The following is a 27,809-nucleotide window of genomic DNA, read 5'->3' as shown; positions in this document are numbered from 1 at the left end:
AGCTGTGACAAAAAAGAAGTAATTTATACCACGAGAAATGACACTTTTCTGACAAACACTCGCGAAAGTTTTTTGGGCTCGCTGGCACGGAGTCAGACAAACATCACCTATTACTCATGTTACTTCGTACATTTGGGGCTTCACTCGCAAACACAGCGCCTCGTCACTGCATAACAATCGATGGCTGAGTGTTGGCAGCGTAACTGATGGAATTTCACTGAAAACAGATTTCGCCTTTGAACTTCCACATACTCCTGATATCGAAAAAGTATCATACCTGGCTTCTTCTTCTTCTTCTTCTTCTACTTCTTCTTCTTTTCTCTTCAAATCGCTCCTGGTCGCTTTTCCCTCTCCCTGCCATTACGCCTCTGGAGGACGTGGATTTAAAGTTTTTGGTTCCAGATTTCTATTATACATCTGTCCGGAGGGGGGAAAGAAAAAAGAAAAACGCGGCACTTTGACAGGATTTGACGATGTAAGTATTATCTGAGAGTGTTTTTTGGTCCAGATGAGAGAAGAAGAAAAAACAGCAACAACATAAAAACAAAGCAGGTGGAGGGGAGGAAGAAGAGAGGGGGGGTTTCTTTTTGAGCAGCAACAAGTTCCTCAAGAACTTGACAGGCGGACACAGGGGCGCTGTTAATGTGCCATTTGTTTAGTAAAAAAAAAAACTAAAAAAAAACGCACCGTCCATGTTCGAAGGATCTTTAAATGACCAGCTGTGCGTGCGCGTAATAGGGCCTATGGCCCCTCGCCAAAGAGGGGATCTGTGACAGTCTGTAACACAAACACGTGAATATGGATGTGTTTTTATTTATTTTTATATATATATATAAGTTTGATGTCTCTGTCACTGTTGCCCGGTGCGGATATGTGAGAGATGTGAGGCGGTGAGCGAGCGATCAGTCAGGAGGAAACTAGTAGCCTATCCCCATAAACTTGGATTTGCCGTCGCTTATTTCAATCACGTAAGACCCCTAATGGCGTTGTCCGGGCGAGGGTGTTACGTATATCTGTACAAGCTTTTCTGACAAACCCGCGGCTTGTTGATATTTGTCTTTTTACTGTAGAGCCACCAAGGTGTTGCCTGAGAGAGTTTTTTTTTTTTTTCTGAAAGCACGCCGACATTGCAAAGGGTTATTAGATTCATAAGTCAGCGAAGTGGTGGGCGATCTACTGAGCACAGCAGAAGTTCTCATATGATGACTTCAAACAAGACACATTACCTACCAGCATCTGTTGGAGTGAGTGGATATTAAGACACTTCTATCTCCAGGACGGCGTAGGGGAAAATGGTAAGTAGGAATGGGAACGCACAGCTACATAAAGGATGATTACCAGTAAATAGTCGTGCTTGGTGTTTAGTGTGGCAGGCAGGCAGGCAGGCGGGCGGGCAGGCGGGCGGGCAGGCAACGCATTGCTGGAAGGGTTGGACTCAGTGGCTACTTGAGAAACTCTGTATCGAGACCCATGTCTGGTGAGGCTGATGTTGACAAAAGGCTGTGTGAGAAGGGATTGTGTGGCATTTCTCGGCTCAGGATATGCGGGTACAGTGAGAGAGAGGTAAGGAAAGCGTTACATTGTGTCTGCGCGCAACGATGTCGGCTGAGGACTGTCTTGTGTGCTTGCCAGTGAGGGGCTTAATATTTTATGCATGTATGTTCTTTTTAGTGCGGGTGTCCATGTTTCTTAACAAGACGGGGGGGGGGGGGGGGGGGGGGGGGGGGCAAAAAAAAAGAGAGCAAAAGCAACATGTGCCACTTTACCTGTGACACTTGCCTTAAAGCATGACATTTAGGGGGAACAATGGGGCTCAGCATCAGCGGTGCCAGTTGTAATTTGGCGTCAGTGGTGAGCCTCTCTCTCTTCTTTCTGTCCTCTTTTCTTCTTCTTCTTCTTCTTCTTCTTCTCCTTCTTTGCGGGGCGACCGCAGCACTGAATTTGAACCGGCGTTTTGCGATATAGGTGCTGTCATCTGGAAGGGGAAATGTCCGACCAACATGTGATCAAATATTAACAGGACTGGTTTGGCAAGGGGGGAGGAAATACACGTGACAAGACGCGGGGAAGCAGCGGAGTAAAAAAAAAAAAAAAAAGAAGAAGAAGAAGAAAAAAGAAGCAGCAGTTTAAAGTGGGCACTTTCAACAAAAGTATATAGATATTTCCTTGGCCCCTCATAGTTTCCCCCGGCTGTGTTATGCTTTCAGCACGTTGGACAGAGGCACCGGAGTCGTGCATGGACTAAAAAAACGCCGAGTGGACGCCAACTCTCTTTTCTCTCTTTTCCCAGCCCCCCCTTTGCTAAAACCTGGGACTGTTTCTTTTTGTTGGTTTTTTTTTCAACTTTTGGTAAGCTTATTCTGAAGGAGGGGGGAGCCTGTGGTCTTGTAAAACGGAGAAATAAACGGGATTCTTTAAGAAAAAAAAATACATATCATCATCATCATCATCATCATCCTCATCATCATCATCATCATCATAATAACAGCGGAGAAAAGAAAAAAAGAAAGAAAGAAAAGCGTTAACAAAAACAAAAAGGAGCCGGTGCTTCGGGACGCGTTTGTGAAAGTTGAAATGTTAGGTCGCCTGCTCCTCTCGCACACCACCACATCATCCTCGGTACCTATAAGCCCCCCCACACTGCGTTAAACTTTGGGACATGCAAGTCTTGGTCGCGGAGATCTAACCACGCACATAGTGGTTGTCAGCCCCCCCTTGTAAAGGTAAGACCACAATCCATTTGGTTTTTCATGTCACTCTTTCGTTCCTATCGGCTTAATTCTGTCTTTCTTTCTCTCTCAAACGAACTTCGGCTTTTGCTATTTATCCATTTATTTATTTATTTCGTAAAACTACAGCATGCAGCCCTTCGCCTTGGCAGTGTGTGTGTGTGTGTGTGTGTCTCATTGTGGGCATCAGTGACCGAAATAACTCCCGATATGAAATCCGATCCAGGTGAACCAATATCTCGTCTTTCTTCTTCTTCTTCTTCTACTACTTCTAAATGTGAACTTATATTTATTTTCTTAAAAAAAAAAAAAAAAACATCGCTGCGTGCACCTTTCACATATGGACGCTTTGAGGCATGTGAAGCGTTTAAAAGAACTGGCAGTCGTTATTTTTCTTTTTCGTGCTTGGGGGGAGAGAGGGATTTTTATTTCTTTAATCCAGAGCTGCTTTTTCTTTTTCCTTTTTATTTATTTTTTTCTCTCTCTCTCTCTCTGGAGTTTCCGAACACTGCCTGCTGCAACACAATTTGCGTAATCGTTGCGTTGTGCCTAATCATGCTCCCAATACGGGACTTAAAGACGCTGCAGTGATCCTTCCAGCCTGCACGAACTGGAGTACTGATGCTAGTGCATGTCGTGAAAATTGTCTGGGAAAAGCCTCTGCCTATCTATCTATCTATCTATCTATCTATCTATCTATCTATCTATCTATCTATCTTGTGCTTATTCCCCCTTGTTTGGTCTGCTGCATTCATGTTTTGTCTTGATGTCAAACCCTCTGGATTTTGTTATCGACCAAAAATAGCCCTACTCTTTACCCCCCCCTCCCCTCCCCTCCCCTCTCTCCACCCCTACCTCCCTCCCTCCCTCCATCGCCCCCCCTCCCGTCATCGCCATCAAATCACTTGTGTTTTTACTACGACCGCTCCACGGTTTCATTCATAAGGTGCTTTTCACTTCACCTGCTACCCTACCCCCCTCTTTGGTCCATACGCGGCTCTGTGTCGACCTGTCAAACGCCGGCAGCGGGATGAATAATGTTACCCAAAAAAAAAATGGAGAGAGAATAGCAAAAAAAAAAAAAAAAAAAAACAAACAAACACAAAAAAGGAATAACAGATCAATTAACGTTTAATCGCTCCGGCTCGCGTTGCCTCCTTGGTTTTTTGGGGGTGTTTTTGTATAGTACATCGCGCATTGTTCTGTTATTCCTGTGTGAAATTACAATAAAGATGGGCGTGGTCAGAGAGCATCCGCTGACAGATGTTATGGCTGAATGTGATGGAGAGATAAGATGCGATTGTTCGCGAGGCATCGATTTTTTATTTCTTTCCCTCTTCTTTCTCTTTCATTTTTTTGGTTTCAGAATTAACGCACGCACGCGTCACGTGTGTCTGTGTGTGCGTGTTGGGGGGGGGGGGGGTTCAGGGGGCTTGTTAAGATTTTTAAGATTTAAAGATGATCATCACACAAATCCGCCCTGGGATTTTTATCTCTCTGCCCTCCTGAAGGACTTGTAGCCCTTTAAAAAACAAGAGAATTCGTCTCGCACCGATGCAGAAGCGGTGGATATCGTCTATTTCCTCTCTACATCTCTCCCTCCCTCTCTTTTCCTTTCCTCCTCTGGTCAAAGATTTAAGATTTTCTGATCCAAGACGGAGCAATCGCACGGCACACACACAAAAAACAAAAATAAATAATGAATTAAAAAAAAAACTGCAAGAGGAGAGAAAAGCCCCAACGCCCACCTGGCAGTGCTTGTGTTTTTTTTCTGTTTTTTTTTTTAATCAAGGCTCCTCTTCGCAGGCACTGTTTTCAGATTAATACTCCAAAACGAAATGCGTCCACTAAAAAAATCCCGATTGCATTTGAATGATCGGACTTCTCCGCTCGCGTTTTCGCTCGTTTTTCTTTTAGCCCCAGAAATGCGATGCGTGCAGGTCGCTTTCAGCACATCGTCCCCTGTTTGCGCGCATTTTTACGTGGCAGTGAAACCCTAATAGCTCATATTATTATCAGGCTGTCCGACATTCATGAAAAAAAACTAACAAAAAAACAAACAAAATACAAACAAAACAAACGCTCCTTTAATAAAAAAGAGCTGGGTCGCCACGATTATAGCCACGTTTCGGGCTCATCTGCGCCACGAAAACGGTTTAATGCACAATTTGTCATCATTTCATAATTAATCCAACGGAACGACACGCGTTTTGGTTGATATGACATCGGGGAAATTGTGATGCTTTAAGGAAACACTTGGCATTTTATTCCCAGATGCCTCCAGAGAGTTGAGACTCTTCTTATTGCAGCATCTTTTCCGGTTGCACGCTGTTTGTAAATATAATCTCTTCCCTTTTTGCAGAATGCCTATTTTCTGGCCATGCAGTATTTATTATTATCATTGTTATCGTTATTATTATTATTATTTTCTACTGAGACGTGGGATTATGGTGTGGGCGTGGGCGTGTTGGGTGGAGGAGGAGGGATGAGCGGAGGCGGGTTAGGAGGGGTCTGTGGGGTGGCACGACACACTTTGTATGTATGAAGGTTTTTTTATAGCACTTTTCTGCAATGTACGTCAGCGGATCAGTCCATAAATGGGGCTGCGTGTGTTTGTGTGCGGGCGTGCGCCTGCGTGCGCTCGCAGCCGCGTGCGTGCGTCTCCGCGTGTGTTATCTTTACCGAGAATCTCCCCTCGCTCTCTCTCTCTCTCTCTGTCTCTCTCTCTCTCTCTCTGCACTCTCAGCTCTGCAGAGTTGGGGTGGGCGTCAATAACAAACCTGATGGTAGGTTTTCATTGCAAAGATATAGATATATTTACATCAGATGAAATTATTTCGGTGGGCCTGTTTAATTTAAGGGATAAATGAAACAAATGCATTGTGCAGAAATGAGGATTAATATCAGATTGTGTGTGTGTGTGTGTGTGTGTGTGTGTGTGTGTGTGTGTGTGTGTGTTTGCGGCTGTGAATGCTGTGGCCTTTGTGTGTCGCCCCCCCCCCCCCCCCGATCAATTCCTGCACTTTGAGGGGCTAAACGGATTTGGGGCGAAATCCCGGTTTCCAATTAAGGACGCTCCGTTCTCCTCTTTAATAGAAATAAGCGCCGCTTTCTTCTTGTTTGAATAAAGCTCGATGTCGGACTGTGCTTGCCTCACTTTTTTTTTTTCTCGACCACGTTTTTTTTTTTTTCTTTTTTCATTCATGAAATGTCCCAACTTTTTCTTGCTCATCCGAGCCGACCCCGGTGATATAGATTATAAATAGGTTGTTGATTATTTTTATTTTTTTTGGTGGGAGGGGGGGCGGTGGCAGGAATCCGGACTCGGTGCCGGGCGGGCGTCACGATATATTTAGAGCGAAAATTAATCATCTTAATCATTATGGAAATGTAGGCTACATCGCCCGCCGCCACCGTCTCTGCTTGCTGCCGCTGCTGATGCTGCTGCTGCTTTAGTCACCACCACCACCGCCACCACCATCATCTTCATCACCAACACCTTCATCCAATTAACAGGCTTGCTGAAACAAGTTCTGGCAGGAGGCAAAGCCATGCACCTTATTCGGAACCTTTAATTATCAGCTATTCGTCACAGTCGCACGATTGTTTTTTTGGTTTGTTTTTTTGTTTTTCAAAAAACAGCGACGGAGCCCACGATCAGATATTATCAAGGCGCAGAGGATGTTCTGGCTGTAGAGACATCTTATATGTCGGACCACTGCGGGACTACAAGGATTCATGCGCGCATGTGTGTGCGTGCGTGCGTGCGTGCGTCCATGTGCGCGCCCGCGTGTGTGGAAATGTTTCGATCCTTTTAAGTGTGTCTCTCAGCGTGTGAACATGCAGCACATCAGTGGATCCATGAAGCAACTTCCCGAAATGATGATAAAAAAAAAAAAAAACACACTCACACACATTTGGTAGACTCGAAGTGAGACCGGTTTGGACAAACTTGACTGAAAAGAGAAAATGTCATTTCTGTCACTTGTTTGTTAGAAAAGAAGAGGGGGGAGAAAAGATGTATCTGCAGTTGGCGGGCAGCGTCAGGATGTGTCATATCCAAACCAGGCAGGAGGCAAATTCAAGCCACTGATTTAGTTTCCTACCTCATTTGTGAAGCATATGAAAAAATGTGCCGGACCAAATATTTCAGCGTTTCCAAGTAATTTAGTGGCATGATTAGTGTGTTTTCCTTCAGCCGTGAACCAAGCAACGGTTATTGATGCTGTGGTGATATTGGATTGGGGGGGGGGGAGAGGGAGGGGGAGGAGGAGGAAGGGAGGGGGGGCATAAGCCAAGAGAGGAGACAGACAGACAGACAGACAGACAGAGAGAGGCTTAATAGCCTATAGAGTGATTTGCAGCCACTATAGAAATAATGTATCAGCCTGTGTGAGGGTGTGGAGGGAGAGGACGAGTGGTATGTGCAGCTTAAAGGACTGCTCCTCTGTGTCTGCCGGATGATTACAATAAAGGTTATTGTCATCACAGGAGGGATGACATTAACTCCTCACTCCAGCATGTGATTATAAAAAGGGCCCCTCCGCACTCAGTATACCTGTTTACCAGTCTGGAGTTCTCTCCAGCACGCCGCTCGTCTCGTTTGACGTCATCTCAAACCTCACACGAAAACGTTTTCTCAGCTGACGTGTTTCCTCCTCCTCCAAGGAGGAGGAGGAATGCAATTTCACTTTGATCAAAATACCCTCATCGCCTTCCTTTATCCCCAGTGAAAATGACATTTCACAAAATGTCATTTGGTCCGCGTTACGCGGGTTCCTGTCCCCGCACAAGGAGGCATAATTCGACTTGTTAAGTGAAGCTTTCAGGCGGTGCGGACCTGCCAGCGAATCGTGCTGCATTTGGCAAGAGAAGCCTTGAAAGGTTACACAAGTGTGTTGTGTTGTCAGGTCCTGTAGGTTGATTCTTCTCTTTCTACGCTGCGCAAACAGGCGCAAAGGGTTGTGAACGGCGGACCAACTGTTCGGCCGTGATGTCGTGATTAAAACCTGTCGAAGTTTGCCAAAAAAGGGTCTCGCCCCGACACCTCGGATAGTTTAAAGTCAGTGTATCCGGAAATGTTCGACGTAAAGACGTGTCACGCCTTGGTTCTGATGAAAAGGTGCTTCAGCAGTTTTCAGAATGTCAGGCTGGTGCTGTCATGCTTCTGCTTGACCCTCAGTTGGATGAGTCAAACACTGCTCATGATTCCCTTTTTGCTCCCAGTCATCAGACATTTTGTTCAGTTCATTCAGAAATCCAGCCCTTAAAGCTCCTGATACGCCACCTTCGGTTGTGTTGTACTTGCAGAAAACGAGAGAGAGAGAGACCATGTTGTTGTTTTTGCTCCTCTAATGAGATGCCAAGTGATTTATTTATGAATTACTTGTTTGGAACAGCCCCCTTGTGCAGTGTGCATTTTTCTTACCCTCTTTGGAGTCATGTCGCTCAGTGATTGCTGATGCAACTCTTTGTCATCCAGAGTTTGCCCTCACCTCCTGTGAGCCTTCGGGGAGGGCTATATCTATCTTGGCATGTCCCTGGGTGTGTTGGAGGTGGGAGTGACTCATTAAGCAGGTGTGAGCATCCACTCCCATACTGCTACATGCCAAACAAGAGCTTTCCAGCTCATAAGCTCGTGCAGGGAAGAATCATGATAGCAATAGAGCAAACACATCACAATAAATCTTTGCACTGGACCGGGGCCAAGTCACAAGGATAATGAGCTGCTATTCCCCCATTATGCTCACTCTTGTATTCATCAGAGGTGGAGTTCTCCAAGTGTTCATCACCCATTGAAAGGTCTCGGCTCCACTGACATTTTTATTTGAATCCCTGCTTCACGAGAGGCAATGAATTGTTCCCAGTTTGGTTCCACGACGAGGGGAAAACAGAGCATTGAGGAGCAGTGTGGCTCGGTTCTGCATACGCAATCTAAACGCGTTTGTTTAGCTGACATTTGGTAATAATAACCTGTGAAAGCTGGTTACTACACTGCAGAGCACTTGCAGGGGAGGCATCCATCTGTTGTGGAGATGGCTCACTTTAAAAAAAAAAAAAAAAAAAAAAAAAGCAAGGAGAAGCAGAATTGTTTCCAATAAGTTCACATGTTTTGTTAGCCTCCGGTGGCCACCCCAACACTCAGGGAAATGATACCCATCCTATGAGCTGATGTATGAAAGAAATGACTCAAAAAAAAAAAAAATCACTCATTGTACAGAGCAGAGGACTGTGAGAGTCTTCTCGGGCTATATTGAGGATGTAGAAAAATAGATTTAGGAGGACTCATGCTGCCCAAAATGGATTCAGTGGTGAAAAAATACACACTTTTGACACAAATCCCCCCCTTAGCCTCCTCGCTATCTGCGGACCAGAACAGGAAATGCTTATTTTTAAGTCTCTGAATATCTAATTTTACACAAATAGGCCATCTCTAAATGGCACGCGGTGGATCACGACTTGGTGGAGACGCGCTGTTACGCAAAACCTTCAAAAAGAAGAAAAAAAAAAAAAAGAAAGAAAGAGGAAAAATACGCCACCTCTTTTTGGTCTCTGAGCAAGATACGGAAGAGGAGAGGCTTGTGCTTTATATATATATATATATATATATATATATATATATATATATATATATATATATATATATATATATATATACACACACACATAGCCCAGACATTATGGTGTGTGGATGCGAGCTGCACGGTATGCGGACAAACAAAAGCAGATAATGCACACTGAGAGCGCATTAATAGTTCCGCCTCGGGGCTGCTTAAACAGGAGTTTGGTGGCGAGCAGCCAGCCAGCGGCAGGTCACATGTTGCAGCGTCATTGTGTAGTAAAGTTACTGTAGTTGCAAAGAGGCTCCTCATTTCGGCTCCAGAGGTCTCTCATCCCGTGCTGCTGCTGCCGCTGCTGCTGCTGCTGCCGCTGCCGCTGCGGCGTTTCCAGCATGCGACAACTTCACTTTCAGACGATCTCCACAGGAGCCGTGCAGCCATGGGAGTGCATCACCTCATCCATGCAATTTCCACCATCAATAATTTAATCTATTTGCTCCAAAGCTGAAGAGATATCCCCGAGAAGCTTCTCTCTTTTTCCTTTTTTTAAAAAAATTTTTGTTGGTGTGTGTGTGTGTACCGGGAGAGAGAATATACAACAGAGAGGAACAATATCGCTTAAGTAGAATTACTCAGGGAGTTGTCCAAAACATCCCAGATGACACTACTGTCCTGTTGAATGGTCTGTTTTACGACTGGGCAGTAAAAGGTATGTCATGTTTTTTTTTTTTTTTTTTTTTTTGTTCTGTTTGTTTGACTCCTTACGTGTTGTTTTAAAGCACTTAAGTAGTTTGTGCGTAAAAAAAACTTGGGGATGTTGGGGGGTCGGGGGGGGTCGGATGTGTGTGTGTGGGGTTTGGGGGGGTTGGAGGTGGAGGTGGAGGGGGGTGGGGGTGTCTAAAAGTAGTCCGGTTATCCTGCGAACAGACAGCGCCGCAGCCCGAGAGAGGGGATATGTGTAACCTTATCCTCCCGTTCATTAATAAAAAACGGAGTTATTATGTTGATTGGGTTTCCAGTGGAGAGCACGAGCTCGGCAGATGTAATCTCGCGACGAAGAACAAGAAGAACAAGAAGAAGAAGACGACAAACCAAAAACAAAACCCCCACCGTTTGTTTGATTGTCGGCGCAGCCTGAGAGCGATGTGGCTCCTTATTAGTGTTTTTCACAAGTGAAAAACACTTCCAGAGGACTCAGCCACGTCTGAGCACTCAGCCGCAGCTCTGTGTTCACAAATAGCTCAGCAAACTGTCTGTTCAGGGGTGTGTGTGGTCCGTATTTGCGCATACGAGCTTCTAAACTGTGATCCGAAACACACACGCGCACACACAAATACCACCTCCAGGCAGTTTCTTTTTTGGTCGTTGTTTTGTTGTTCCGAAAGGGGGAAAAAAAACTTTGATGAACTCATTAAGACTTTATAGGAAACCCGAGACCTTAACGCCCAGCCACGCCGGCCAACACACACTGTTGGGTCTACTTCTTCTTCTTATCCTCCTTCTTGGTGTGCTCCGCTGAATAACTTCATTTTACCGCGCGGAATGAAGGCGGATTAAAATTAAGTCCCGTTTATGGCGCGGTGGAAAAATTCGGCTCGTTTGTGACAGCCTTCGTGTGAAATACTGTCCAACAAGTTATCCCAGGATCACAGCAGCAGCTCGCAGGGGCTCGTTAGATGACGGTTTCATGATGAGTTAGAGAGGGGCACTTTCCAAAAAATGCAAATTGGGGCCACATTTTTTGGTCAGAACTGTGACTAAACACCATCTCAGTGAACTTTTATGGCCTGTTTGCAAACAATTACGCACAACCAAAACAGCTTGTGCGTCCTGGGGAAAAAACGTGTTTTTTTTCTATCTATCTATCTATCTATCTATCTATCTATCTATCTGAGAGATGGAAGGAAGGTCGAGGGAGGGAGAAAAAGAGAAGGAGCTCTCTTTATTCCACGGTCTCACACGCCATCTAGTGTTCACTGCGAGGAGCTGCAGCGCTGTTAATGTGGAGCTGTAATGTCTGTTGGTATTATCTTACTGGTAGGGTTTTTAGAGATGCTGATTCATGGGTTAACATGAATCATGGGATTTGATAATTGTGCACCAAAGTTCCGGCCACCTTAAACTAGACCTCTGCACGTTTGAGGAGCCTTTAATCTCTTAACTCTGATTTGTACCACACTGTAGGCTATGTGTCGTATTCTTTCGATTGTCCATTGATGCACGCAGCGTGGGAGGGAGGCGACGTCTCGTTTAGATAGCACAGATCACTCAGCAGCTATTTGAATGCCGGGCTTTCTGTGGCAGCAGCCGGGGTTGGCCTGGAGGCCAGGTATAATCCCTCAGTGATGCTCATCTATTACTAAACGTGCTCTGAAACTGTGTCAGATTGAAAGCAGATCTCAAGGAAGCGAGCTTCCACATGTGTCAGCCATTAATGCAGACTACTCTAATTGGCGTCCCCCCCCCCCCAAGTGCTGCATTGTGGCACACACAAGGGGGTCCTCCTCGCGTTAGACATTTTGATATCATGCACTGCAGGTTTTTCTCCCTCTTCCTTTCTCCCTGTGCTTTTTGTCGAACGTGACAAAACATGTTGCCGGGCGAATGAGCTCAGACGTACACGGTTCTTGAGGATCTGAACAAAGATGGATGCCCACAAGGGAGCAGTGGTGGCGGCAGGGAACAAATGCTGTCACGGGTTGTTTTTGTTTTTGTTTCATTTCTATTCAAATGTGGTGGGCACGTTTTCCCTCTTTCATCTCCTGTTTGATGTTTATTTCTTTCTCCTGTAACGGTTCCTAAGACATGGCGGTGGAGATGAAGCCATGAAGTGTGCTGACATGTAATAACAGTAGCCGCGCTAGTCCTTTCATGCTTTAGAGAAACTTTTCAGCAACTGTCAGAGGAGGCATTTATCACTTTAATCCCCACCTGGCACACAGAATAAATGCGAGGGTAAGTTACATATCCCTGCCCATACAGGCGTGCTCTCAAAGCAGATGAACAGGTGGTCATCTGGAGACAGAGTCCACACACTCACCTGCTCCCATTGTTGTGGCTGTTTCATGCTCCGGGTTTGTGTTGTCGGGAATAAAGGCGTGTTTGAGGGACGCTTATTGCAGTTTTTTTTTGTTTTTTTTAATCTCCCTTCACTCCAGTCAGAAAAGAGCTGTCATACTTGGACAGTCGTGACACAGCTGGATTGGTGGGATGAACCTGTGTTTTATGTGTTCAGCCACTTCTGTGTGTGACATTTTCACCACAGGCTTCCCCCCCCCCTAAAAAAAGTACGTCTTATTCCAAACATTCCTCCATACAGCACTTGCTCCCTTGCTTTATTATTCATGCTTGTGGTGTTAACTCGCGAGCCGCCTTTTTCATTAACTGCAAAACCCGGCAGTGCACATAAAATGTTCCTTCCCTGGATGTATAAAACAAAAGCAAACCAATCAGTTGTCACATTTAGCCTCTAGTAGATATAAGCCAGAGATTCTCCGCCAGTCCCAGAGCAATTAAATGATTCATTGGCTTTATCGCATTTTAACAGGATGTTGATTGAGAGCATAAGCCATATTGATTGTCCTGATGGAAACAGGAAATCACAGAGATAGAAATAAAATCATTTGTTGTTCCCGGTGTGAGGATACCCGGGGGAACGGCATGCAATTGCACACCGTTGAGTGGCATTACCCCCAGCAACCTCCTCCCCTCCATTCTCTCCCCTATGGAGACCTGGAAGAGACGTCATCTGTGGTTGTTATGCTGCGAAATGACGCTGGCACTCTCTCCACCCCCTGCTACTGCAATATTACCCCTGTGGTCTGTTACGGAAGATGCAGCACTCTTCGTCTGCACCATTTCCAGCATGAAGTTTGACGCCTAACAGTAATCAGCCCTCTGCCTTCATTTCCTTCATGTGGAAGTGGAACCACTTGAGCGCGCTGCTGATAATAATATCAGCCTAAATGCATCCTACACATCAAGCTCGTGACTGGCCTCAATCCCGTAAAAACCTACATGATCCTCTGTGCTGGGAAGCCTCGCAGAGAGCTGGAAGCGAGAACCTTAACGATACCGGGGGGTTATTAAGCTCCATCCTGCATGTTAAAACAGGCTGTTATTAGCAATATTTAATGGAAAATGGCTAATTAGCTCCTTATTCCTGGCTTTGTCCTCATTGTTGTTTTAATTGGTGAGAGGAAAAATACCCCCCCCCCCTGCAAACACATACAAGCCAGCCCCTCCCCATGCCCTCCCTCTAACACACACTCGCACACTCTGGAGGAGCAACGTCACTGAGCTCGGGGAATGAGTGGCTCATTAAGAAGAAGGATGTGATATTCTGAATAGAGACTGTGAGACTCCCAGCGCGTCTATTTTTAGCTGCGATATCTCCATGGCAGTTACCGCGGCGTTGGTTAATTGCAGCCGCGGCCCCAGATACCAATTAAGAATGAAACAAATGCTTTTAAGGTGGGGTCTCGCTCCTCCCCACTGTAAAGATCCTCGTGTCCGTCCTGAGTGGAGGCAGCGGCGCGTTTGCTCGCCGCGTTTTCCCCCTTATCAAGTCGGGACATGCAGAGTGCAGTCAAAGCCTCGGTCAGGCTATTTTTAAATGAGCCCCTGTGGAAGGCTAGATCTAGATTTTCTTTTCACTATGACTGCTTTCATATCTCCGGCCGTCGGATGCCGACCTATGCATTGATTTGCTTGTGAGCTTCTCTAAGGTAAGGGACGCATATGTGCTCAAGGATGTATATGTACACCTGACTGGTTTTCTTTTCCCCCCACCCTTGCCCGTGCTTCGCTTATCCTGTGACTTGCTCTCCAGATTGGTACCGTGCAGTGCAGGGAGGATGACACATCTTTCTGTCATTCGGCTTCCTCATGACATCCTGTTAGTTCATCCCGCAAGCGCTCTCGCCGTCCACCTGCCGAAAAAACAAACAGTGTCCCTCAACAAGCGCCTGATACCAGTTCATGAATACAAGGCTCAGCGTCAGACCTGTCTTACAGCACGGACCAGTTTTTGAAGTGATGATAATAATAATACTGCAGCGGCAGTGTTTGTCAGAGCTGACACAACATTTCCCACACAGTCAGTCAGCAGCGGTGGCTTTGTTCTGAGGTAATGTCACAGATGGAAAGATAATACACGAGCTCTTCAAACAAACAGAACAAACAAAACCAAGTCCGTGTGTGAACGGACACACAGCCTTTTCTAAATCATGCCACTTCTCGGTTGACCCTCACATGGCTGGATCCCCGAATGCGTGCGCAAAATCTAACGACCACTCGCCATGATAAACGTGAAATTTAAGGATGTGAAAAACCAGTTCGTCCTTTAAAAAGTTCCAAAAATTGGGGAAGGTAGGCGCTCTCAACACTGACGACAGCGCAATGATTCAGCCGGCGCGGGATGATAACGGCTTTGATTGTTATAGAGCTCCACATCACTTGCACGCTCTAGAAATAAACCGAACAGTTAACACGCCGGCACTGAAAAAAACAACAACAAAAAACCAGCTCATTAATAATAGCAAGCCTGTAAGGATGTAGTGACATCTATTTGTGTAATCGTATCTTTTGTAATAAGCGATCTCTCTGATGCTCGGCACAGCTCTTGTGCATCGCTGCCAGCGAATGAAAATCGACGCCAGACCTCACATAGGAGCGGAATGATTAGAGTTTGCAAACAATTTGAAAACACTGATGACACGGCGCCAAATATCAAAAACATTGTTGTGATTATTCCAAAGCTACTGACTCCCTTTTTGGCTCCCAAAGAAAGAGTGGAGGGTGTAAATAAGAGGGAGGGCTTACATGGTGCATTATGGATCAAGAATACGCTAACTTCATTGAAAATGCCCTTTGACTAACCGGCTTGTTCTCTCTCTCTCTCTCTCCCCCCTCCTCTCCTCTTGTTTTCTGTCTCTCTCCCCCCCTTCAGTTCCACCAGGTTAGAAGAGTGATGACCATCCTGTTCCTTACTATGGTTATTTCATACTTCAGTTGCATGAGAGCTGCGCCCCTGAGAGACGCCCCGGGCATGCGGGGCCATCGGACGGAAGGCTACTTGGGCGCCGCTGTGACGGCCGCACGAGGCCACGGGACTCCACAGAGTGGTGGTGGGCCAGGCCAGCGCGGGGAACTGCCCTCACTCACAGACACGTTTGAGCAGGTGATAGAGGAGCTGCTGGAGGTGGAGGGAGAGGCGGCACAGCTGGGACAGGGGGCTGATAAGAGCCAGGGAGGTGGGGGCCCATCCTCTGTGGTCACCACAGAGGCCAAGGATGTCGACCTGTACGACTCGCGGGTGATGATCAGCAACCAAGTGCCTTTGGAGCCGCCGTTGCTCTTTCTTCTGGAGGAATACAAAAACTATCTGGATGCCGCCAACATGTCCATGAGGGTGCGGCGACACTCCGATCCCTCGCGGCGCGGAGAGCTCAGTGTGTGTGACAGTATTAGCCAGTGGGTGACAGCTGTGGATAAAAAGACGGCAATAGACATGTCTGGGCAGACAGTTACCGTCATGGAAAAGGTCCCTGTCCCCAATGGCCAACTGAAGCAATACTTTTATGAGACCAAATGCAACCCCATGGGGTACACAAAGGAGGGCTGCAGAGGAATAGACAAGCGGCATTATAATTCCCAATGCAGGACAACCCAGTCCTACGTGCGAGCGCTTACCATGGATAGCAAAAAGAAGATCGGCTGGCGGTTTATAAGGATAGACACTTCATGTGTATGCACATTGACCATTAAAAGAGGGAGATAGTGTATAAAATGTATAGATTTTATTGAAGAGTTTAAAAAAGAGAATAAAGAGAAAATATCTATTTGTATATATACATAACAGGGTAAATTATTCCGTCAAATGAAAATTTTATGGACTGCATGTAAAAAAAGATGAAGTTTATACAGTAAAAGTGATACTACAGTCTATTTATTGAACATATTCATGACCTTGTAAACAATTAAAAAAAATCTGATCAGTCATTTGCGCCCAGTTTAAATTACTATATCACATTCCTCAAGACATTGTGATTTGTTTACGTTGCCAAGAATTAGAAAATGAAGAAAAAAAAAAAGAAGAAGAAGAAAACAGGAAAGGAGAGAGAGAGGACAGTTCCATCTTCAAAAGCTTGCATGCTGCTTCAATTGTGAATCGAGAAATTCTCCACTTACAAAAAAGGATATGATGCTGACCAAAAAAACATTCCGTTTACATATTCAGCAGAAAACAACTTTCCTCTCAAGTAATTTATCTGTTTACTGTTCTAAACTTCTCAAGGTAATGTTGGAATTACATACTATGTCAAGGTGCTGTTGTCAAAGCTTTGCTGTTTATTTTTTTATCCCCACCAGAGGACAAGATATATATAAAAAAAAATCTATATATATATATATATATATAAAATTTATTCATTGACATGTTTCTGGGTTAATATTATTCATTTTGTATGTTGTGAAGTTGTTTGCAATATTAAACTGAAATATTTGAAGAAATAAAAATGACTATAGGCAACTGAAAAACCAAAATCAATGTCGGTAAAGTTTTAACAGTGCATTTCCAGGCAGTATAAACTTTATTATACAGGCAGGCAGGCAGGGAGGGAGGAAGGCGGGTACATTCACACACACACACACACACACACACACACATGCATACCCACAAACATTGGCAAAAAATTTCAATAATGAACAACCATGATCATTAGCAGTGAATGCAGTTATTTAAACTTGTCAGGCTGCAAGAAGATGATGCATTTTCAGTTGCATCAGATGGGCGCTACGTGGTGGCAGTGTTACGGGTGGAGAAGGAGGCATATTCTTCAGATTTTGGCGTGATCACGAAACCACTTCCTCGCATTGCTGGAACACAAACCTGCTGTCTGTCCTTTGATACTTTGGCATTTCTACACCGATCTTCACAGATTCACTCCAGCTTCACACGTGATATTTCACAATAAAAGCGCCTACACATACAAGAGTAGACTAGCACAAGAAGGCTGTGGTTGTTCATGAGGCATGCCTGAGTTTGACACTGATGGATTCAACCACCCGTACGTTTGTGCACAATACTAATATACACCAAAATTCTCAGCGCACTGTAATCCCACCTTGGAATATTTCTCTTCTTTATGCAGCCGTACATTCACTGTCATCAGAAGGAAAAGTTTTGGTGTCAACATTCCCTCCAGCAGACTTGAACTCAGTGCATTACATAGTGACAACATCTTGCTTGCCAAGTTTAGATGCCACAATTTAAGGTCGTAGTAGGATCACAATAAAACAAGTGCATGTTTTCATCTTAATATCAGGGAATATTTGCAAATTCACCCATAATATAACATCTTTCAGAGAGAGAAGACACTTCATCGGAAGCTTCACTGATATCACATATTTGTTCTACACTTGATCCAAACCACCTCATTTTACTTCCTCGTCATCAAACTGAGGGTAAGTGTGACTGCTGAAGAGAACCGGATGTGCCATTTTGAGATTTGGGGGGGGGGGGGGCAAAACCAACAAATGGCCGAGAAGAGAAGTCTCATCAACTGAGGAAAGATGTTCCACTTTCTTCTCTACTCGTCAGAGGAGGCTGATGAAGACGCTGTAAGTTATTTTTCTTGTACAGAAGAACAAATAGAGAGTCTTTAAGAGCACCGTCTGAGAGAAATGACAAGCAAACAAAAGGCAATGAGGTTTCTTTTAAGAATTCAAGTTATTTCAGAATTCAGTCGTTCTATTATCCTATTGGAAGAGAAGCAGCTGTGATGCCTTGCTCTTAAAAGAAAATCCACCTTAAGAAAGAAGTGGTATGATACAGTAAAATGTTTTCAACATGTCTGAGCACTAACACATCCTCAGCACTTAAGACAATGAATCAAACCCTCTCTCATGGATTTGAGACGAGGTATTCTATGCTGCAGTATTTATCATGAGTAGAAGCTTCAGGCTATTTTTGTTTAACAAAGCACAAGTAATAGAAATCCACCAATCACTCAGTGATGCACAAAGTGGCTCTGAAATCACCAGTTGTCTTCGAGCCAGGTTGATGTTTGCAGTTAAAGGCAAGCCTACATTATCTTTTGTGATCATAGATCATGCATGCGAATAGGTCTTACAGTGCAATTTAGGATTTCTATGAGTGAGATCTGTGGCTGAAGCGTGAAGACAAAAAGAAAGGTGGGGGGGATCAACATTTTTACACAATGAATCGATAAAAAGGACAGAATGGGCTGCTTTGGGTGCTAAACTCAAGTCTGTTTTGCCTCTGGCTACGCCCCATTTTCGTGACGTCAGAGCAGGTGTATTACATCAGCTGTAAGAGGCAGACGCTTGGTGTTTCATTACCAACTGGGGTGTGGTCAGAAATGAATCATGCTTGGAAGTTTCAGCCCGCAGAGAGCGGTGCAGCAGCTGTTTTCTGCAGACTTGTCTGCTGGAGCCTCAACATGTGCTGCAGTAAACCAGTAGAGGGCAGCAGAGAGAGAGCTCCTCCAGAGTGTCAGCGAAGAAGTCAAAGAAGCTTCTGGCTGGTCCCTGGCTAGTTAAAGGTCCATGGTTCCTGGTCAACACGACATCATTTGTATATGTGTAACAATCCCTTGCACAATGAGCATCAATGAATGCGATCAGTGCGGCTGCTTTATAAATAATACAGTAACTCACAGATGTGTGCTGTTTCTGCTGACTGTGTGACTTATAATGTGAGAGTGGGGACATTCATTACAGAAGGCACATTTCAACACAATATCTGATAGTTTATGGGTTACTTGGAAATATATGATATATAAAAGATGGTAAAACACTGAATAATTAGAGAAGAGGCCTTCAGTGATGTCCCACGATCAACCATTAACAACGGATTACAACACGCTCGGTGGTCGGTTGCTCTTCCACATTACGAGTATTACTTGAACGCACCATGACACTGGCAGCTAGCCTAGCCGGCTAACTTGGCTAATCTGATTTATCGCCTCGGTTAAGCGCACGTAACGCTAGCACCGGATTACCAAATTCAGTTTTCCATTTCTAGCGTTTAACGCAATTTCTATCTGACATTTAATAGCCGCTCATTTCAGGAATGGCATCGCTTGGGGAGCCTGTTCGGCTGGAAAGAGGTAAAGTTAATAGGCTAGCGTTAGCTTAGAAATATTTGTTGTGATACCAGGGAGACATTAACCTAGCTCAGCTAGCGTGAGCCAAACAGAGCTACTGATTTTTTTTAAACAGCATACCTTCTTGTTTTGTGGGCTAACAATGCATAAATTATACTTTGCGGATACATAATATTTATGGCTTTGACCCCTTGTCTATATCCGTGGCAAAGAGATGAATTAACAATGTTTTTTTACGTCTACATTGTTTTACTCTGTGCACAAGCTAACTAGCTAATATCAGTAACAACACACAGTGATGGGTAAATCCAGCTTGTTTGTCAAATGTTCAGCGTATGTTTGCATGAAGAATTGAGGCTTTAATTCACTTTAATAGCGGCTTCATCACCATTAGCACCAATACTGATAGAGAGGAGATATTTGTTAATGTTTAATTCGGGCATTGACTTCCTTTGAACAAGATGCTTAGCTCCTGCTGTGACTTCTGATACACAGTGGATGGTACATAAGACCCATCTATGAAATGTTAATATGGGCAAGTAAATATATATGAAACATTCTCTTCGTTATTGAGCATACTGAAATGTTGAATACCATTTAAAATCCCTTATAAGCAGCAATTGGCACAGATTAGCAGAGTAGTGAGCCCTTCATGGAAGAACGAAATCAACTCAAAAAGCAAAAACTGGAGGAAAATGGCTCACGATAGTTTTTCACTTGGTTGTTATGTCTTTTTGACATAACAGATAATGGTGGTGACAAAGGCAATTGCACGTAAAACATGAAGTTAATGATATGCTAACACTGAAATGTACTTTGTGAAGGTGATGTTTATGATTCAACATTATATCTTGCATTGATTCAGGTAGCTTCATATTTCTTGATACTATAGGAGATAAACAGTGCAGTAAGCCAAGACAAGCATACCCACAGAGACAAAGTACTTATAATTAAAACAAGTCTAGCTAAATTAAATCTCAGCCTAATACATGTTAAATGACAGACATTTGATTACACAATTAAACAATTAGTTTGTTATTTTACACTTTTATTTTGTGGTAACACTAAGAATTTGTTAGACTTATTCATATATTCTTGATTTTTAGTTTCAGATTGGCAGTGATCAAGTACTGTATTTCAAACGGGGAACACTCATTGCCTATGTGAATGCTTCCACTTGCAGCTATCAAAAAAATCCTGGTGATGTATTTGTTCCTTTGACAGATATTAATCGTGCTGTCGAACTACTTGATAAACTCCAGAGGACAGGGGAGGTGCCTCCGCAGAAGCTGCAGGCGCTGCAGAGGGTCTTACAGAGCGAGTTCTGTAATGCTGTCAGAGAAGTAAGACACTGTTCTTCTTAAAATACTAAAATGTGATATTGTATTAGTACACTTTTCTGTTGTGTTTGAAAACAAAGATTGGCTTGATTACTTTGTAGTCATGAGCAACAATTGTCTAACGATGTCTTTTCAGGTTTATGAACATGTTTATGAAACGGTGGACATCAACAGCAGTCCTGAGGTCAGGGCCAACGCCACAGCTAAGGTAGACCTCAAAGACCATCGAATACACAAGTATTTGACTTGTGCACATGCTCATGTTTAACACTTCACAATGCCTGTTAAATGCACTAAATTATATATATTTGCAAAAATTAAACACCATTTTCTTTATAGGCTACTGTGGCAGCTTTTGCAGCGAGTGAGGGACACTCACATCCCCGCGTCGTGGAACTGCCCAAGACAGAAGAAGGTCTTGGTTTCAATATAATGGGTGGAAAGGAGCAAAACTCGCCGATATACATCTCACGGATCATCCCAGGAGGCATCGCTGATCGACATGGGGGCCTGAAGAGAGGCGACCAGCTTCTCTCTGTTAATGGAGTGGTACGTTCAATTTGCAGAGTCTGTAAAACACTCTTTAGTCTGATGTACTGATGTATTTTTGCTGTAAATTTAGGCATTTCCATACAAAGCATAAAGCCAGAGAGGTGTTTATGTAAATTTGGCTTAATTAACCACCAGGTAATAGAATAAGTGCATCTCATGTTCAGTTCTTTTTAAGTCAGTTTTATTTATATAGCCAAATATAACGAATTTGAATCCTGTCATTCTGCTGTGTAGAAAACACTTCAGATTTCAAGCAGTTTAAACTGAACAAATCAGAATTCAGGACACTCAAGTATGTGCCGCTGCATGTAGAGGGCCCATTCTTTGGTTTTTATTCTGTTCCTTTAATAGCTGGTGGTTTTAGGATTGTCAAGATATAGATAAAGCATAGCTAAGGTAGAAGACTGCTGCCATTCAAATATGGATCGAAATAATAGAAAGGAATATCCGAAATCTGAATCTGAAAATTTTTAACGAGAAAAGAAGTGCGTTCAACGCGTTTATTAGGCCTCAGGGACACATTATGTACAATATGTTTTGGTCATAGTGGGCGTGTAAACATACATTTTCTATTTAAAAGAAATATAACTCCACAGGGTACCTTTTTTTAAAGCCTCTTCACCACAGCTACAACATTTAGCAGTTGCCTGTTGTGCTTAACTTGAAATTCCAGGATCAGCCAAAGACAATCATCCAATTGACTTAAGTGTCCAAATTACAATCTTTTTTATGGTAATTTGAACCACACTGCCAAAGCTTATGTTACATTTATTCAAAATATCTTTAAAAAACAGACCTCATTGTTCCTTTCAAAGTTACTACATACCTTGTACTTAACAGTATATTTCTTTTTTGGTTAATAAACCTATAAAAACGGTAGATTTAATGTCAGTTGTAATTTCTTGTTGTAAGAAAATCTTACAGTACGTTCTTTGTTTTCCCCAGAGCGTGGAAGGTGAGCACCATGAGAAAGCTGTGGAACTCCTCAAAGCAGCTCAGGGCACAGTGAAGCTGGTGGTGAGGTACACCCCCAAAGTCCTAGAGGAAATGGAGTCACGCTTTGAGAAAATGAGGTCGGCGAAGCGCCGGCAACAGAACAGCTATCCCCAGTAGGATTTTTCCGTGTTGATGCCCAGCTCCCGTATCTCCCCTCCTCGAGCCTTCTGGCCATTTATTCTGGTCTCTTTCTTATCTCCCTGCACTCCCTCCCCAAAAAAAGCATAACAAACACACTACACATTTAGCTTTAGTTCCTGCTCACACGTACTGTATATTGTGCTTTACCTTTTCTGTAGCATTTTTATTATCTGCCATTGTTAGACTGGAGACAACAACTCTAGATGAACACTAGAATGATCATGATTGTCAGTGTAGGTGGTCACTCACACGTGTGCATTATTTTTGAATTGACAATTTGAATGCAAAGCTATTGAGACCAACTACACAATCCCTTAGACTGGAAAGGTAGTGTTTTTAATTGTTTTATCACAGCCCACTACCAAGTGCCTCAGGGCAACATGTTTATCTTATGTACTGTGTTCATCGTTCTTTTTCTCTTTTTTTTTAATAGTTTAAAGTCAAGTCTTGGTAATAAATGCTTGTGGCAGGAATTGCATCATGCTTTGCATCTATTGATTTCATTTGATTTGATATAAATACATGCAAAACATATGTGAAACCCTTTAATTGTACAAGCGTAAAAAGACGCAGTTTGATTTTTATTTATATGTCAGAATAGTGAATCTTTGGAGGAGTTAATGACATTTTGAATCTATTAAAAAGATGGCTGTTTGTTTGATGATAAGGGAAACCACTGAAAGGATACTTCTAAACAAAAGTGATGGATTATCTTAAAGGTTTTTCTGGGCTTACCCTTTGAGTTTTCTAACTCCATACCACACTATTAAAAGCTCAGCAAGTACTGTAAGTGATGTAATGGGGTCTCAGCAACTCCTGAACTAAATTCCTGCAACCACATAGACTCACATTTTTACTTTTATCCAAGTAATAAATCAAAAGCGTTTACCTACATGACACGAGATTTAACCTCTTCAACTTCCGATTAATTTTGTCTTCTTGACATAGATCAGAAACTTTCTTTATGTCGTGTTTTTTCATTTCCCAGATAAAATACTGATAAATAATGATGAAAAGTCACTTACTTAACATTTGTCTTTGATCTTTTCATAAAACCGCCTGTTAGCATTGTTTGCGTCATTCAGTGAAAATTCAAAATGAAGAAAAATAAGATTCACAATATGACGCAATCTGATGAAAGTAAACAATCTCTTTAAGTCACAACAATGCGATGTGAGCTGTCATTGTTTTGACAAATGAACTGGCAGATGGTGATATCACACTTGCTGTATATGGCTTCTACATATTCATCATCACTTTGCAGTGTTTAGAGGATTGTTCTTTAAATCTGTTGTATTGGCATATTGTTTTTAGTTCACAGTGAATGAATGATTTCCTGATTTAAGCTTTCTATTTATCCTGGTAGTCACTGATATTCTTAAAGGACTAAAGATGGATAAGATAACCATTTACCTTAATAATCAGCAAATTACTTTAAACTTTCAGGCCTCTGTTTCATACCGATTTCTTTGCATACCTCAACATTTTTCTTTTATCATCCCTAACACTTGTCTTTGTACATCATATACTGTAATACACAAAAAGCTCATCATGTTAAAATAAGAATGATAATGGCACGCATTTTATTACTCAATACTGCCAAACCGTCTTCGTTTGTTCTGATACTGGGACTTAACAGGTTGATGTCAAAACGGTGTCAATAATCTCCAATAAACTGTATATCTAGGCTCTCTTAATGCGTTTACATATACAACACATATAAACACAGTTTTTAAAGTTTTAAAATGTTTGCAGAATGCATGTTTAGCTTTCACACAGATATTCCTTGTATCATGAGAAAAAGTCTTACTTAAAAATCTGACAAGCCCAAATCCTTATGCCTAGATGCAACATGTCAATCAAACTTATCTTTACTCTATTCTATACAAAAACACAAGCAAAATTGAGCATTCAGAGACTTTTCTTTCTTTCCCTGCAAAGGCGAACCCTCGTCATCCAGTCAGTCAGGGTGTGCAACATCAAAATATCCCCAGACCAAATTTAATTTCGGATGTTTATTACGTTTCCATTGTAGATGTAATGTCCCATGTATAAAGCATTATGTGAACACGGCTTCATCCAGTCTCAGGATCAACACCTCACATATTTGAGACAGCAAGGTAGTAACAGGGAAGATTGCGGTGATATATCTCAACTGATGTAGAAATGACATTGTGGATAAAGTAACAAACACACGGCAGAGTGTAAAAGCATGAAAACCATCAGTGTAGTCTCTTTCTTGATGATGTCATACTAGTCCTCGACTGTTTGAACCGCTCCCCACGAATGCAGTGGAGTTGAATCCAGTGGACTGCCACTGTGCAGGTGCAGACATCTGAAATCGGCTCCCTGATAGTGTTTATTTTCTGATGTAGCAGCTTTTGTAATGTAGTGACTGCAATTCTTTTCTTTTTTGTTGTTTTATCCATCATCTCTTAACACACATGTTAATTAATGACAACTGCCTGTGACATCAATTGCTCCACTCAGTTGTAGATAACTTTGAATTTTTTTTTAAGTTGTCCTAGGCATTCAAAAATATGTATTGCTTTTTCTAGAATATGCTTGGGCTTAAACGTTTGTCCTTAAAAAAACATTACCAATTGGCTGAAATTCATCACCTAGTGCTAAACATGCAACTTTCACTGCAAGGTTGGGGAGAGATTGGATCAGCCGGTGATGTGATATTTTTTTTTCCTAAAAAAAAACCTATGGAACTTTGCAGTTTGCTAAAGTAACATTTAGAGCTAAAATAGAAAATTACCTTTGGTATCTTACTGTATTTTATAGTCACAGTCTCTGAGTGTCTCCATTATTACCCTTCACATCAATTCAAAGTCTGCTATTCCTTTAAATTTCAAGTTTAAGGTGTCACTAACATTTATTGAATTGTGTTACTTTAATATTCCTTGAAATAGTGCAACATAAATTCTGATACATGAAGAGCACATAGCCCAGTTTGTGTGGCTGTGCTTACTGTAATCCTTCACTCCTAATGAAAAATGCAGAATTTTGTGTCAAAGTAATAAAATGAAACACACATTACTGCAAAAACTGAATGCAAATCAATAATCTATGCAAAGTTACTAAAAAAAAAACCTTAAATATCTTGTAATGGTGCAAAAAAAAGCTGTAATTTTACCGCAGAATGTTACTTAAAATGACTTTTTAAAAATTGTACCGAGACTTGTCTAATCTAATATGACATACTCAACAATTTAAGGAGCGCTGCACTCAGACACATTGGAATTTCTGATCTTATGACACATTTACATTGTTTGTTATTATCTCATAAAAGTAGTTGCAGTGAAAACTTCCATATATTAGCCTTGCTATTTAATTAATGATTGTCAGGATGCGTACGGAAGAATAGGCTTATGTGAAAGCTGGTTAGCAATAGCTCACTCCTGAGGCTACTTTGAACATACTGTACTTTTGTTCGAGGCAGAGAATTTAGCAGAAGAGTCGGGGTGTATATACAAAGTTGAAAGGTTTTAATATAATGTATAGTTTGTCACTTATTTGTGTTTTATCCAGCACTAGCTCGCTAGATTCGCAGTATACACACGTATAGTAAATCAGGAAAAAAATGTAATGAGACTTGGTATTGATATTGCACAGTCACACACTCTCCACTGAATGTCACTGACCATCGTCGAACTTAGTTGCACCATTTTGTGAAATACCCTTCAACTTTCTACCTGTTTTCCTTGTCTATATATTGGAATGGTCAATAGAGTATTTTTTATAATACTTTTCTTTTGATATGTTTCTCAATTTTTATAAGTGATTTTTCCTAAAAAACAAATACCGGGAATGATTGGTACTTCCATTTTGACTGTGTACCAGGGCCATATCAGTGAAGCCTCTCTGAGAAGCAGCACTGACTTCGGGCGGTTGCGGAGATCTCTCGTCTGTATGAATTTACAGACTTCAGAGATGAACTGTCCGATGTCTTCACTTCTTTTCTGAGATCTCAGCTGATTCTCTTTTCTTTCTAGTACCGAGACCAATCTTGCGACATTTGTGAAAACTTTGATAATGTTTTGAAATGTTTTAGTCAGTGCTTGTTTAGGATTATTACCGGTAGATTGTGTTGTGTTATTTTTGTGTTCCCTGGTTTCTTACCTAATTTACTGTGTTACATTGTTGTGGAATGTAAAATGTTGTGATGTAGAACATAATGATTAATTGGATTGGAGCTAAATAAACTAAATATAAGTAAATGTATCACTTTTGAAGGTCTTATTGAACATCTTTTACACTCCAGCATCTATTTTAGTTTCAGGCAACACACGCAACATCAGGAACAACCACCAAAGAGACATCCTGGTCAAAAGGATAAGGTTATAAATGATAAGATGCCTCTTATCATTTAGTTGAGGTTTTTTTTTTTTTTTCGAACATGTGAGACTTCTATAAGTTGTCTTTTCTCATTACAATTATTGTGCCTGACACAGATAAGTTTGGTAGATGTTTCATGTAAAATAAAAGCACTTTTTGATGTTGCAGAAAACATAGAAATCTTTGCCGTCATACAGTGTTGGAACTCAAAAAGTAACTTGAATTCTCATTTAAGTTGAGTTTGTTTTCTGACAAGTCTGACATTCTTGTTGAGTTGCACTGCAGCAGCAGCAACTGCGTCAATAGATGTTCTCCCTTCCTCCTCAAAGCTCCTCTTTCACCATCTTGCCTTAATTGTATGAAAAGCAGGAAGCCACTTCAGAGATGGAAATAGACAGCCAGTGACTGAGATATCCCAAGCAGCAGATATTACGTACTGTCCATTTAAAACGGAGCACTTTAAAAGAGTTATTTATTGGACGCACCATTTCATAGACATAAACCATGCGTCATAAGTGGAAACATTCAACTACTGCTACAGGGATGCACCGAGTGGTTTCCTGTTATGGCCCCCCTTGGAAGCCAAGGACTAATTTTCTCCAATTAGATGCAAGTAAAAAGAAAAAAATCCATGAAAAGTTTTTCTTTTATATTGACCAAGAACCGGAGCAAAATATATTGAATTTTAGTAACCTTGCCAGCATCAAAGCACTCTTATATATTTATATATTGTTTTATAAATGCATTCCATCCACAGACCTTTTTTCACAGCAGATATTTTGACTCTTCATCACAGGAAAAGCACAGGGGTTAAGAACAATAATGACGGAGCACTTCCAGCAACTTATGCAGTGCAGAAGTGATTAATGTGATCAGTTACATAAAAAAAAAAATACTGTATTAAACATCCACTCACCTACAAATAGGAAAAATTACTATATTATCTGAATGTACTTGTCTTAACGCGAATATAAATCCTGCCTGCTGTACATAGACAGGACACATACCCGCACTGGA

General features: G+C 42.3%; 2 protein-coding genes across 11 annotated transcripts; both read left to right on the top strand.

The window, feature by feature from the left end:
• The first annotated feature begins 105 nt into the window (after positions 1 to 105).
• Positions 106 to 16,291, top strand: bdnf (brain-derived neurotrophic factor). Of its 10 annotated transcripts, none has more exons than XM_030413199.1 (2): positions 106 to 475; positions 15,240 to 16,291. In XM_030413199.1, the coding sequence occupies exon 2, from the start codon at positions 15,261 to 15,263 to the stop codon at positions 16,068 to 16,070; it is 810 nt and encodes a 269-aa protein (XP_030269059.1). In that variant the 5' UTR covers positions 106 to 475; positions 15,240 to 15,260; the 3' UTR covers positions 16,071 to 16,291. The 10 variants fall into 10 exon arrangements, with proteins under 10 accessions (XP_030269059.1, XP_030269053.1, XP_030269049.1 ...); XM_030413193.1 differs by lacking the exon at positions 106 to 475 and adding an exon at positions 863 to 1,295; XM_030413189.1 differs by lacking the exon at positions 106 to 475 and adding an exon at positions 1,393 to 1,563.
• A 2,913-nt stretch (positions 16,292 to 19,204) lies between these two features.
• lin7c (lin-7 homolog C (C. elegans)) lies at positions 19,205 to 26,678 on the top strand. Its single transcript, XM_030414620.1, has 5 exons — positions 19,205 to 19,422; positions 20,644 to 20,762; positions 20,896 to 20,967; positions 21,099 to 21,308; positions 22,257 to 26,678. The coding sequence occupies exons 1-5, from the start codon at positions 19,386 to 19,388 to the stop codon at positions 22,422 to 22,424; spliced, it is 606 nt and encodes a 201-aa protein (XP_030270480.1). The 5' UTR covers positions 19,205 to 19,385; the 3' UTR covers positions 22,425 to 26,678.
• Positions 26,679 to 27,809: the final 1,131 nt, after the last annotated feature.

This window comes from Sparus aurata, chromosome 4 (genome assembly GCF_900880675.1).
Source record: "Sparus aurata chromosome 4, fSpaAur1.1, whole genome shotgun sequence".
In the NCBI taxonomy this organism is placed as follows: Eukaryota; Metazoa; Chordata; class Actinopteri; order Spariformes; family Sparidae; genus Sparus; species Sparus aurata.
The sequence above is the reverse complement of the archived record's forward strand: the minus strand, read 5'-3'. Positions and strand labels throughout refer to the sequence as shown.

Bases quoted from the DNA above. Each gene is read 5' to 3' on its own strand.
- bdnf (XM_030413189.1), top strand. From the start codon at position 1,471: ATGTCTGGTGAGGCTGATGTTGACAAAAGGCTGTGTGAGAAGGGATTG. The intron at 1,564-15,239 runs GTAAGGAAAGCG...CCCCCCCTTCAG, and splicing joins GCGGGTACAGTGAGAGAGAG to TTCCACCAGGTTAGAAGAGT.
- lin7c (XM_030414620.1), top strand. From the start codon at position 19,386: ATGGCATCGCTTGGGGAGCCTGTTCGGCTGGAAAGAG. The intron at 19,423-20,643 runs GTAAAGTTAATA...TTCCTTTGACAG, and splicing joins GCCTGTTCGGCTGGAAAGAG to ATATTAATCGTGCTGTCGAA. The intron at 20,763-20,895 runs GTAAGACACTGT...ATGTCTTTTCAG, and splicing joins TCTGTAATGCTGTCAGAGAA to GTTTATGAACATGTTTATGA.